The sequence below is a fragment of the Cetorhinus maximus genome, chromosome 11, assembly GCF_964194155.1.
Source record: "Cetorhinus maximus chromosome 11, sCetMax3.hap1.1, whole genome shotgun sequence".
NCBI classification, from domain to species: Eukaryota; Metazoa; Chordata; class Chondrichthyes; order Lamniformes; family Cetorhinidae; genus Cetorhinus; species Cetorhinus maximus.
This window is the reverse complement of record NC_135889.1, coordinates 28,999,633-29,013,005: the sequence shown is the minus strand read 5'-3', so window position 1 is coordinate 29,013,005 and position 13,373 is coordinate 28,999,633. Positions and strand designations below refer to the sequence as shown.

Genomic DNA, 13,373 nt, shown 5'->3' with positions numbered 1-13,373 from the left:
TACCCTGCACCTCTTGTCTCTTGTTTCTTTTTGATTTTTTAAACTTCCCTTCAATAGAATCCTCCCGTATCTGTTTAAAGTCCTACCTACAGTCCTAGTTATACGATTTGCCAGGACACTGGTCCCAGAATGGTTCAAATGAAGCCTGTCTCAATGGAACAGCTCTCTCCTTCCCCAGTACTGGCACTAGTGCCTCATGAATCGGAACCCATTCCTCCCACTCCAATCTTTGAGACACGCATTTACCTCTCTAGTCTCATTTACCCTATGCCAATTTGCACATGGCTCAGGTAATAATCCAGAGATTATTATCTTTGTGGTTTTGCTTTTTAATTTAGCCCCGAGCTGCTCGTAGTCTCTCAGCAGAAGTCCTACCTATGTCGTTGGTACCTACATGGCCCACGACAACGGGATCCTTCCCCTCCCACTCTAAATTCCTCTCCAGCCCAGAAGAGATGTCCTTAACCTTGGCACCTGGTAGGCAACACAGCCTTCAGGACTCTCTGTCTTTGCTGCAGAGAACAGTATCTATTTCCCTAACTATGCTATCCCCTATTACTACTAAATTTCTCTTTTCTCCCCTTGAATGGCTCTCTGTACCATGGTGCTGTGGTCAGTTCACTCATCCTCCCTGCAGACTATACCCTTGTCCACACCGGGAGCAAGAACCTCATACCTATTGGACAAGGACACTGGCTGAGGCTCCTCCAAAGCTAAATTTTTGATCCTCATACCTACCTCACTCACAGTCACACCCTCCTGTCCCTGACCACAGTCCAAATTTGATGTAATTAATTGAAGGAGTGTGACTGTCTCCCGAAACACAGTGTCCAAGTAACTTGCCCCCTCCCTGATGTATCACAATGTCCGCGGCTCAGGCTCCAGCTCATCGACTTTGAGCCTAAGTTCCTCAAGCGGCCAACACTTGCTGCAGATGTGGTCACCATGGATCACACTGGCGTCCACCAGCTCCCACATGCTACAGCAGCATCACATCGCCTGCCCAGCCATTTCTATTCTATTTAATTAATTAAATTGGATGTTAAATATTTTAAAAGTGAATTTCTTAACTGTACTATTCAACTGTAATAACGTCCCCTGATTTAAACCACTTGGCCAATCAAAAGAGACACAGAAGAGATACCCACCAATCACCTACCTGTTTTCCTTTGAAGTCACACTTCGGCTCTGACAGGTGGAAACAGGTCCTCCTCTAGGTGCTGCTGACTGCCTGTCCCAGGGTCCTCCTCTCACACTCGCCTCTGAAATCTCTTTGGAGAGATTCAAATACTGAGTTGTCAGGAAGATGGCCACAGATTCAGGAGATGACAAGAACTTTGGAGAAGAAATGGAGATGGGGTGGTTGTTTGCAAGGATGGGTGGGTTGATGGTGGGCTTTTTGTAGATAGGGTGATAATTGAGGTTTTGAAAAGGACGGACAGTACATGAGAAGAAACTGCATGGAACCAAGAACATCAAAAGTGCAGGTGAGGGAGTGGTTGAACAGATTGGTTGCTGCAGAAATATTGGGGTGTAATGGACAACCAAAGTATAGTTGTAAGTTAATGGGAGGGGGGCATTTTTTTTCCAAGAAGAGACACAGAATGGAGTTGGAAGAGTGTAGGAGAATATGGGTAGTGGGGTAGGAAGTGGTTAGAGCCGGACTTTTCTGTGATTAAGAACATGGAATTAAAGAGGCCATGAGAGATGGCAAGTTTGAAGGGACTACCATCAATTTGGGTAAGAGAGTTAATATGGAGGGGGAGATTAAGGGAAGACAACTTTTAGAGGGAAAGTTGAGTTGCGATAAAGATTGAAATTACCAAGGATAAGGAATTCCTCAATACAGAGGCTGAGGAAGGATATTTCAGAGAGAAATTCGGCAAGGCTGACAGTCACTGAACAATGAATTTTAAAGGAAAAATGAGCAGTGGAACAAGGTGAAGTGCTCTAAAGAAGAGTAGGTATGAGAGGAGAAAACCAAGAGACTTCAGCGGTAAGAGCCCCACCATGATCATTGGGCAGGCGGGTCATGAGACTTTAATAAGGGACAGGGTCACCATCTTTGAACCAAGTTTCAGTCAAAGCCCATATGTCAATGCAATTACAGCTCAATACTAGGCTCTTTGTCTTTCATGGTATATATTAATGATTTGGACTTGAATGTAGGACATATGATTAAAAAGTTTGCAGATGATAGAAAAATTGGCAGTGTGGTTGATTGTGAAGAAGAGCTGTAGACTATAGGAAGCTACCAATGGACTAGTCCAGTGGGTGGAACAGTGGTGTCCATAAAAGTATGAGGTAAGACATTTGGAGAAGACGAACAAGGCAAAGGAATACACAATAAATGGTAGGAAACAGAAGTGTAGAATCACAAAGGGACCTTGGAGTGCATGTCCACAGATCCCTGAGGGTGGCTGGACAGGTACATAAGGTGGTCAAAAAGGCATACGGGATACCTGCCTTTATTAGCTGAGGCTTAGATTATAAGAGCAGGGAGGTTATGCTGGTTCCGCTATTTAAGAAGGGTTGTAGAGATAAGCCAGGGAACTACAGGCCAGTGAGTCTCACGTCAGTGGTAGGGAAACTATTGGAAAAAGTTCTGAAGGAGAGTATCTATCTCCACTTGGAGAGGCAAGGTTTGATCAGGAATAGTCAGCATGGCTTTGTCAGAGGGAGGTCATGCCTAACAAATTTGATTGAATTTTTTGAGAAGGTGACCAGGTGTGTAGATGAGGGTAGTGCAGTTGATGTAGTTTATATGGATTTCAGCAAAGCCTTTGACAAGGTCCCTCATGGTAGACTTATAAAGAAGGCAAAGTCTAATTTCATAAGGTGGATTCAAAATTGGCTTAGTTGTAGGAGGCAGAGGGTGATGACAGAATTCTGCTTTAGTGACTGGAAGCCAGTGTCCAGTGGTGTACCACAGGGATCTGTGCTCGGTCCCCTATTACTCGTCATTTATATAAACGACATAGATGACTATGTCGGGCGTAGGATTAGTAAGTTTGCGGATGACACAAAGATTGGCTGGGTGGTTAACAGTGAGGTTGAGTGTCTTGGGCTACAGGAAGATATAGACGGGATGGTCAAATGGGCAGATAAGTGGAAGATGGAATTTAACCCTGAAAAGTGTGAGGTGATACTCTTTGGAAGGAGTAATTTGACAAGAAAGTATTCAATAAACGGCATGACATTAGGAAGTTCTGAGAAACAAAGCGATCTTGGCGTGTGTGTCCATAGATCTCTGAAGGCAGAGGGGCACGTTAGTGGGTTGGTGAAAAAGGCATATGGGACACTTGCCTTTATCAATCGAGGCATAGATTACAAAAGTAGGGAGGTCATGTTGGAGTTGTATAGAACCTTAGTGAGGCCACAGCTGGAGTACTGTGTGCAGTTCTGGTCACCACATTATAGGAAGGATGTGATTGCACTGGATGGGGTGCAGAGGAGATTCATCAGGATGTTGCCTGGGATGAAACATTTAAGTTATGAAGAGAGGTTGGATAGACTTGGGTTGTTTTTGTTGGAGCAGAGAAGGCTGGTGGGGGGGCGACCTGATCGAGGTGTACAAGATTATGAGTGGCATGGACAGGGTGGATAGGGAGCAGCTGTTCCCCTTGGTTGAAGGCTCAGTCACGATGGGACATAAGTTCAAGGTGAGGGGCAGGAGGTTTAGGGAGGATGTGAAGAAAAACCTTTTTACCCAGAGGGTGGTGATGGTCTGATTTGCACTGCCTGGGAGGGTAGTGGAGGTGGGTTGCCTCACATCCTTTAAAAAGTGCCTGGATGAGCACTTGGCACGTCATAACATTCAAGACTATGGGCCAAGTGCTGGTAAATGTGATTAGGTAGGTAGGTCAGGTGTTTTTCACGTGTCGGTGCAGGCTCGATGGGCCAAAGGGCCTCTTCTGCACTGTGATTCTGTGAACTGTATAAAACACTAATTAAGCCACAGCTGGAAGACTGCGTGCAGTTCTGGTCACTGCACTATAGGAAAGATGTGACTGCAATAGAGAGGGTGCAGAAGAGATTTATGGTAATGTTGCCTGGACTTGAGAATTTAAGGTCTCTGGAAAGATTGGATAGGTTCAGTTGTTTTCTTTGGAACAGAGGAGGCTGAAGGGAGATCTAATTGATGCGCATAAAATTATGAGTTGTCAGCATAGAATGGACAGGGAGGCCTTATTCCCCTTGGATGAGGGATACATGACCAGGGAGCATTGGTTTAGGTAAGAGACAGGAAATTTAATCAATGAGAGCTTTTTTTCAACCAGTAGGTGGTGGGGATCTGGAACCCGCTGCCCGACGGGTTGGTAGAGGCAGAAACCCTCATGACATTTAAAACATACTTTGATATGCACTTGAAACTGCAAGGCTATGGACTGAGAGCTGGAAAGTGGGATTAGGTTGGATGGTTACTTGTAGGCTAGTGTAGACATAATTGGCCAAATGGCCTCCTTCAGTGCTGTAAATTTCTATGATTTGTCCTCAGTAAGGTCATGGATACAAAGGTCTTGTTCACAAGTGAACAAATATTCTAGATAAAATGTGGGGGCAGTGGGGTCATTGATAGTTGGCCCGCTGGCAGAATCCAAGGAGATAGTGGCAGTGGGAGTGGGAGCGGGAGCGGGAGCGGGAGTGGAAGTGGGGGTGGGGGGAAAGAAGTGAGCAAAAGAGTAGGAAGTTAGTGAGATTGACGAGCACGCTTGCTGAGAGCTAATGAAAAGGAGGATATACCAGTTTGGTTGCTACTCATAAGGAAGTAGTGATGGGTGTTTTGATGAATCCTTTACAGAATGCCAAGTGAGGCACAGAGGGTTATTAAAATGGGATTGAAGCCTGGAATGGCAGGAGCATAGGAAAGCAGAGAAATAATGAGTTGGTTTGCAGATTAGTGAGACAAAGTACCCAAGAGGGCAGACATTTAGAATTGAAAGCAAGTGAAAATAAGACAAAAATCAATGGTAGTCACAATGCAAGGAAATCTCCAAGAGATTGATTATCAAAGTAGAGAAAGTTGATAAAATTGTTTAATTGGGTAGACTAACAGTATCAGATGGACAAATAAAACAAGTCAATTGCAAAAGTGTTGCTTCACAACTTGAAGCTGTTTCTGTATGACTGCATCATTAGGCTGGTAATACTATGTAATATTCTATTGAAGAGTCATGAGGACTCGAAACATCAACTGTACTCTTCTCCACCAATGCTGCCAGACCTGCTGAGTTTTTCCAGGTATTTCTGTTTCTGTTTTTGTTTTGTAATATTTAAGTGTTGTGTGGTTAACAATGTGACACTGAAGACTGGAAGTTTTTCAGTTACTGTGCAAGATGAATTAGTTGAAGAGTGATTAATGGAAGGAGTCTTAAATTACTACGAGAAGACAGAAGTGGAAAGGGTGAGTATGGCACCATACTATGAGTAATTCTGCTATCCAGCACTGTCGATTGGGAGCACCAGATCGTGAAATCACCCCTACTGTGGGCACATTATCTGACAGTTTTTAAAGTTGGCACTAAAAACAATTGATAGCAATAGATTAGGGGAAGGCAAAGAAAATTGCAGTTAAATAATGTGCAGAATGGACAGAGGCTGGTAAAATCAATCACTACAGACAGCACTAGTCACTCAACCTCCAAAGCAGAGGAATAGGGTGAATAGAGGGATACAGAAACTGAGGGCTGCTGTTTTGGTTTTGTTTATATGTTCAAACCTGTTTCTACCAACTGTCAGCTCAGTAACTTCTTCAAACCAGCTCCCCAATGATGGTGTCAGCACAGGTATTAGACAAAAAGAAATGAAAAAGAACAGGAAAATAAAGTTAATTGCAGTTTGATACCTGAAAGAGGCACTTATGGTTGAAACTCCTTTAAATAAAACTTTTCCAACTAACGTGTAATTTTCGTGTGCAGTACATGCTTCACCTGAATACACATACACACCTCAGACTCATCGAATGCAGAATTAATACAAGAGTATTTGTGAACAGGGAAATGGAACTGCTGAAATTTCAGAGAGTACAGACAAGAGAAGTTCCAAGACTGATTTATCTTGTTTTGATCAAATAGCCCATGGTGTATAACGTAACATCCAATTTTAAGCATTTAACAGATGGCCTTTATTCAATATACTTCCCTCACACTCTGCGCTTATCAAGGTGAAGGATGTCAGTGGTGGGGGATACAATACTTTTCTGGAGGTTACTACATCTATGATCAAAACCTATCTTCTCTTGAAATCCACACAGTTTGAATTTTTTGACAGGAGTCGTTCTATATAGCAAGCAGCAGAGCTGGCTGAGTTTCTTACTCACCCTAGCCCATGAATGGAAGTCAGGTACCTCTCCATAAGAATGGATCAATAATTATATTAAGGTGATCTTAGGGGAGCAAGAGGGAATGGCATTAAATCTTCATTCTGAACATCCCATGGCCAAGGCTCAGAGACAAATAAAGCAGCATGAGGCTATAGGTGAAGGGAGATGGACTTCAAATAACCGCTGTATATATAATGTATGAAAATTGACTGGGTTAATAAGCTACTGGAAAGGAAGCCGAAGAAAGGTAAAGAAGCGGTAATGGAGTTAGGATCAATTTATTCCAATGCTAAGATCTTCATTTTGTCTCAAACTAATCCCCTTCCCCCAGTTTATGGGAAACATACTGTCAGCATCAAAATGTTGCAACAGTCAGAAACAATGCAGTGCAACAGTCAGAAACAATGCAGTGCAACAGTCAGATACAATGCAGTGCAACAGTCAGAAACAATGCAGTGCAACAGTCAGATACAATGCAGTGCAACAGTCAGATACAATGCAGTGCAACAGTCAGAAACAATGATCTTCAGCTATGCAACACTTTCTGGCCAAGAACTGTTGAAAGTCTTTGAGGAAAAATGATTGTTATAGACCCGATGTTTGTTACAGACTGTAATGCGAGACTCAAACTCACTGCTTTGCATCAAACTGTTTTAAGTCATCAGAAGGACAATGGCTAGATCCTTACAAATGTTTGATAAATCATTTTAAGCTTATGGTGATAAGGGATGTTAATACTGATAAATAAAACACTTTCCAGATTTGACACCCAAGTGCCTACAAGCACTTGCAGGAAGGTGTAACATAAGGCAAAGATGGAATAAAGTTCTCTGATCTGTCCCAATAATGTGTCTGAACTATAATATCTATAGAACACCACCACTGAGATTTTCTATTTTCCACAGAGCCATGTTGTAGCTGCTATGACAGGCTATGACAACCAGCTGTCAAGTAGCAGATGTATGAATCATGAAGATAGATACTGCTTTAATCTTACCATTTTTGCCTGAATTTTTGTTTTTAATGGGTTGTTCTGCAATATAGGAAAACTTGCACTTCACATGTATTGACATACCTTGTTCAGAATGCAAAATAGTCACAAGATAAGGTTAAGGACAAGTTATAAATTCATTCATTTAGCTGAAAAGAATAGTTTGGTACTGAATCTGAGCAAAGTTTAAAGAACATTTTCAGAGTAAAAGAATTTGAAAAAAATCAAAAATCACTAAAGAGGAATCTGAAATTACACAGGCAAAAAGAGCAGGGGAAAATAAGTAGAAGAGAAAGATAACAAGTTGAGTAGAAAATAGCTACTGGAGATCTGAGGTGTGAAGGAGAGCTACAGGCTTAAGGACGAGTGAAATCACAGTGCCTGGCATGGCTATACTATTTCCTAGACTACTTTCCTATAGTCCTGCCAAATAATAATAAATGAAAATGGCAGGATAGAACTGTGGATGCACATTTTCAACCCAATTAATAGCCACTCTAAAAATCTATTTCACTGGGGGTTCAACAGTCAACATTAAAGTTTTGACATTCTTTACAAGATGGACATTTGTTTTCTTTAATACTTTCATGCTTGATAGTTATTAGTTTGTGATTTGTTTTCATTACACAATTACAGAAGATAAGCTGAGAATTTATAAAGTTGGCTTTGTAAGTATAGAGTTACAGACAGGATTTTATTTTATTCATCCTGGTTGGAGTCTTCACTTTCTTTGATTGGGATGCAGACACGACGAGTGCCAAATTCATATTTTCTGATGTTTTCCAAGGTAAGTCCTCTCCTTCCAAAACGGCCCACAGGCCTTATTCCACGTCCAGTATACCAAGAGGAATCAATATCAGCATCTGCAAAACAAGGCATAAGGATTTATATTATCAGCACCTTGCATCCTGTTATTGGCTCATGTGATGGTAAGAAAAAATATTTATTTACATCGGAATTTCTTTAGTTTTGTTTCATAATAATCTCCCCTCTTGTCTTGAAGGCAGTGACCCATACCAAATACGATGGAAGGGGGTTGGAGGCCTTTCGTTACCTTGCCCTTGTGTAACTTTCTCCAGTTTCCATCCTTCACTTACCTGTCTAGAACCAGATAATGAATGGTGATATACTGTGTGGAGGAATGGTGAGGAGGAAGGGGGTTTTAAAATGGACATCAAAAGCTAGTATTGCACAGGGCGAGCTCCTGATCTCAACTCTGATGGCAGGTGGGTGCCTGAGACACTGGCCAGATATCTTCCCACAAAAGGGAGGAAAAGGTGAGGTAGGGGAAAAAGAGCAGCTGGCTTCTTTAGTACATCTACTGGTGCCTGGTTTTAGTGGCACTATTGGAGGCCTGGCAGCAGATACCCATCTGTCCTTTCAAGTAGGGAGAGGAGCCTACCATATACAGATATAAATTGAAATGAAGGAGGAGAAAGAGACTTAAAAAGGAACAATGCCTTTGTTTAAAATGGATAATGGTGTTATTTATGAAAAGGAAAATGGAGCTCCTGCAAAGTGCCTAATCCAGCACAAATATGGAAATAAGAATTCAAGAATTTTTAGGTACAAGGAAAAGCCACTGAGCTCATTAAGGCTATCGCTTTTTCAATTGATCTCAATTCTAGTTACTCACCTTTGTATTAAATACTTCAATCATTCCTCTCTCTACAGAAATTCACAATTCTTGAACATTTTTGTTCTATCTGTGTTTAACGACCTTCCTCTAATTTATCCCTAAACTCTATTATGCTCTGTGTGATGCTCCAGTTAAGTTCCCTCTTATTCACAACATCCTACTTTTAAAAATTTGTTTTCTGTTAACACAGTGAACGATTTACTTTGATGAACCTTGCCAATTCCCTTTGTAATGTTGAAAAGTTCAGTTGGTTCAAAGGGAGTAGAAATTAGTCTGCACCTGTTTTTCAGCAAAAGGCTCTGACATCGACAGTAATTGATCCTTGGGTCAAATCATCATACTTGTCACATGTCTGTCACACTTCCACAGGCTGCTCATCAAATTGAAAAATTCAATTTTTGACCACCTGCCTTGCCAGATAAATCCTGGAAGCAAGGTTTGAGTGGGCTACATGACTGACATAGAGTCTGGAGAGCATTCCAGCTCCACAGGAAAGTTCTATTTAAATAAGAAAATGTTCATAATATACCCTTGGTTTGGTAGCATTTAAGATTCCTGAGCAGGTGAAGTCCCAACACTGCCCCTGTCAAAGACAAATTTCTAAAAGGGGTCATGGGTGGGGATAAGTTCCTCATTTTCATATTCAAGGAACCTAGGACATCTGAAAAAAAGGTCCCACAAATTTAGTGGTGAGACCTATGCTTGTGTAGATTGGCACAGGACACCGCTTTGCTAAATTGGTATGCTTTGCATCTGTGTTATGTCAGAAAAATGGATGCAATGCATACCAATTTGCAGCCCAATGCTAATTCCAACAAAAATAAACCTAACTTCCTTAACCTGTTAATTTAAATTCTTAATACCCAGAATTATCTTCATTACTCACCAACCTCTATCATCCTTGCTCATGGGCAATAGTTTTCCTATGATTATGTGATCAGTTATGTACAAACAATTCAGTTGGAATACTCCATATAAAGGCACAAAACAATTAAGAAATGCGTATTCAGTTAGATGAACATTTACTATCCAACTATTCTTCAATAATTTTGTTAACAATTTAAGCTGATTGAAAATAGGTGCTGAAGATACCAATAGTGCTGTTCTGCATTTCATACAATAAACTATTCCTCTTCACAAACTAAAAAATACCATTCAATCAATCCTGGGAGGGTTGATTGCTTTGCACCCATGGTCCACTTTGCAAATAGTGCTTTACATTACAAGGATCTATCAGCACCCTAGCTTTTAAACCAATATGTTTAAATTTATTCATATCTTTAAAAGATTTCAAGCTTAAATAGGTTTTAAGCTGATTGATTTGCATTATCATTCATCACAAACCAAAAAGCCCTCCCTTAATAGCCATTTAAGTTTGTCAGCAGCAGTGCCATGCCTTCAGTGCAGCGAGAAATATTCTATCAATAATGCTGCTAAGTCCACAAGGAAATCCAATGTCCTGAGATGATTAATAGTCCTGCCTTTGTAAGGCTATTTTTCCTTCACTGTCTTATTCTCATAAGCATGCATTTCCTCCTAAAATGGTAGGACTTTGAAAACCCAGACTTAGTATTGCCTGTCGCTACCTCCTCATTTATTTTGTCTTCTCTTTCACTCTTTTCAACCGCCAATTTTATCGACTCCTTCTCAAGTATTTGGCTCTTGCCAAGATAGAGTGCATTTGCACTACAGCTAAAAGGCCATTTTTCCTATAAACACACACAGTAAATACAAGAAAGCTAGTTGACTGAGAGGGATAACACAGTTAAGCCTGACTTTATTCTGATGCAGAGATCATATCCATGTTGTCTTTCTGGCAGCGATCTTTGGAAAACAATCAAGTACAGGAATCCTGAAAACTATTCCTTCCTAGACCAATTGTAGCAGACGGTGACTGACCTGTGTACTTTCTCTTTTTTCATCTTTGTAGTATTTGTAGTTTTTTAAAAACTAAATCTCAACCCTCACTTCTGTTGTAGTTGCCCGTGGAACATTTTGATCAATGCCCACATTAACATATCACCAATCACGGTGAAGGGCAAGAAGAGACCGGGAAAAATTGCATCAGCAGTCATAATTTGAAATACCAATTTTTTTCCTATTTTAAAAAATTTTCTTGGAAAATTTTGCACCCGTTAATTGAGAAACATCAGTGCTGGGGAACAGAGGCCAGTGTTATACAACACTGTCAGCATTGACCATTTCCAAGTTAGGCACATCATAGGCAAGGTGCAAAATTAAACTGTCTCTATTCTGCTTTGTCAAACATGCCTAGGTTGGGTGTAGGATGGATTAAATTCTCCCTGCATTGTCCAACGTTCTCCCTGATGCCTATATGCTGCCCCACTGAATACTGTTAAAGCACGAGACAAAATTCCCTCTATGCTGCCCCACCACCTGCTCCCAAGTTGGGTGCAACTAGGTTCTTTCTACTCTGCACCTTTATTATCTGTTTGCCCCAACCTCAAGAGGAGTTCTTTCAGCTGCAACACTTCCGATTAGAACCATCTACTGGTATTTATGAGTGAAAGTAACAATTTGGAGCTGTAGTAATGCAGATCTGTGTGAAACATTTAGTGCCATGGACTGAGCCAAAACCACACAAATCAATTTTATTTGGGTCTATTGCAACTGGCAGTGATTATTTTGAGTACAATTATATTTCAAGTCTCTTGGGTAGAAAGGCACTGCATCATCCTGTCCCCCAGCAAGTCCCCAGTGAAGCAAGCCTATTCTCTCTTCATTGGTGTTTTGAATTTCCTAATGTAATGTGATATCAATATGGCAACAGCACCTATGGAAGTGTTTGGTTAACGATTTTTGAAAACCCACAGTTTACTGACAGACATCCCATAATTGCAGTGGGACATCATCAAGATGAAAAGGACATCTATCTCTCGATTTCTTAACAGCAAAAACAGTTCCTAAAGTATTTTGAACCTTTTTAATTTCATTCATGACTTAATAAAGTTCTGAACTTATACAAAAGTGATCTCTATTTAGGAACTATGGCTTCTATTTTCTAAAACACAGGAGAATACATTTTTTAAGGATTTCAAAGCAGGGTGGTAATTCCAAAGAAAAACTTTCAAAGTAGTTACTTTCTTTACATTCACACACTGTAGCCTAATTCCGGTATGAAGGTTCATGGATTACATTTAGAGAAGCAATGTAGATCAACGTCTAGAATGTAATTTGATATCAACTGGACTTTGCACCAGCTGCAACTATAAATGCAACTAGAGTGAAGTGAAGCATGAAGTTTCCTGTTCAAACTTGTAACTGTCCCTCAATGTTAGCAACAACACAACAGTCTCAGTTCTTCCCAAATGTCAGCATTTCCGCATATACAAAAAACGTTGTTCTCCCCTGACTGTAAGGCGACACAGAGCTGATGGTATAGGGCACAATTTCTCTGATGGCATAGAACCTCCCCTGCCAGGCATGCAAGTATGGACATTGTGGGCATACTGGGAATCCTTTCCTCTCCCATCATGTCCTGATAGGTCCTAAACTCCAGAATTCCTCCCTAAGCATCTCCACCTCTCCACCACTTCCTTTAAGATGTTTCTTAAAATCTACCTCTGATCAAGGTTCTAGCCATCTGCTCTAATATCATCTTATGTTGTTTGGTGCCAAATTTTGCTTTATGATCTTGTGAAGCACCTTGGGACAGTTCCCATAAAAGATATACCTGTAGCATTACAACACCTTCCATTTTCCCGCCTTTTAATTTTTGTCCCATTGCAATAACACACACAAGTTGTCCCTGCTCCTTTTGTTAGTTCGGACGAGTGCAGAAATCGCCTGATTCCTAATCATTTCATACACACAAATCAATCCTCTCATCACCAACTGGGTGAAGCGATCACTTACTCCTGATCTCCACCGAGGAACCTTGGACCCGAGAACCCGCATCTGGAAACGCGATGCACACCAGCAGGCAAAAGACACAGCAAACCGACAGCAGCTTCATTCCTCAATACGGTTTGGAGCAATTCTTTCTGATGGAGCGTACGGAGCAGAGCCAAGCGCTGCGGGGATAAGCGAGCGCCGTGAGTTAATACACACACACACACACACACACATATATATATATAATTACATTATAAAGTTAGAGTACATTAAATGCATCATTGCAGGAAACGTTTAAAAAAAACCTCAACTTTGAATACTTCTGAACTGCAAAAGAAACGTTGCAATGCATGTTTGCACTAAGTAAAACACTGCATTAATCGTAAATCTACTCTACAAACCTACTCACAGCTCGGTACCAAACAGGCGGTTTGTGAAGCTGCTGATCCGATTCACTGCGATCTGCTTTTTATTCCGTTATTTCGCGATTACGTCAGTGACTGACCGAATTCACTTTGCCCAGTTCCACTTTACAAGCGTCACTCATTAGTGATCTTCAAAGGGTA

The 13,373-nt window shown here is 41.0% G+C and overlaps 1 protein-coding gene across 1 annotated transcript; it reads right to left on the bottom strand.

Annotated features, from left to right (window-relative positions):
* Positions 1-7,812: 7,812 nt before the first annotated feature.
* On the bottom strand, positions 7,813-12,980 carry prlh (prolactin releasing hormone). The gene is made up of 2 exons (XM_078551723.1): positions 12,829-12,980; positions 7,813-8,176 (listed from the first exon to the last, which is right to left on the bottom strand). Exons 1-2 carry the CDS (start codon positions 12,926-12,928, stop codon positions 8,013-8,015), a joined length of 264 nt encoding a protein of 87 aa, XP_078407849.1. The 5' UTR covers positions 12,929-12,980; the 3' UTR covers positions 7,813-8,012.
* Positions 12,981-13,373: the final 393 nt, after the last annotated feature.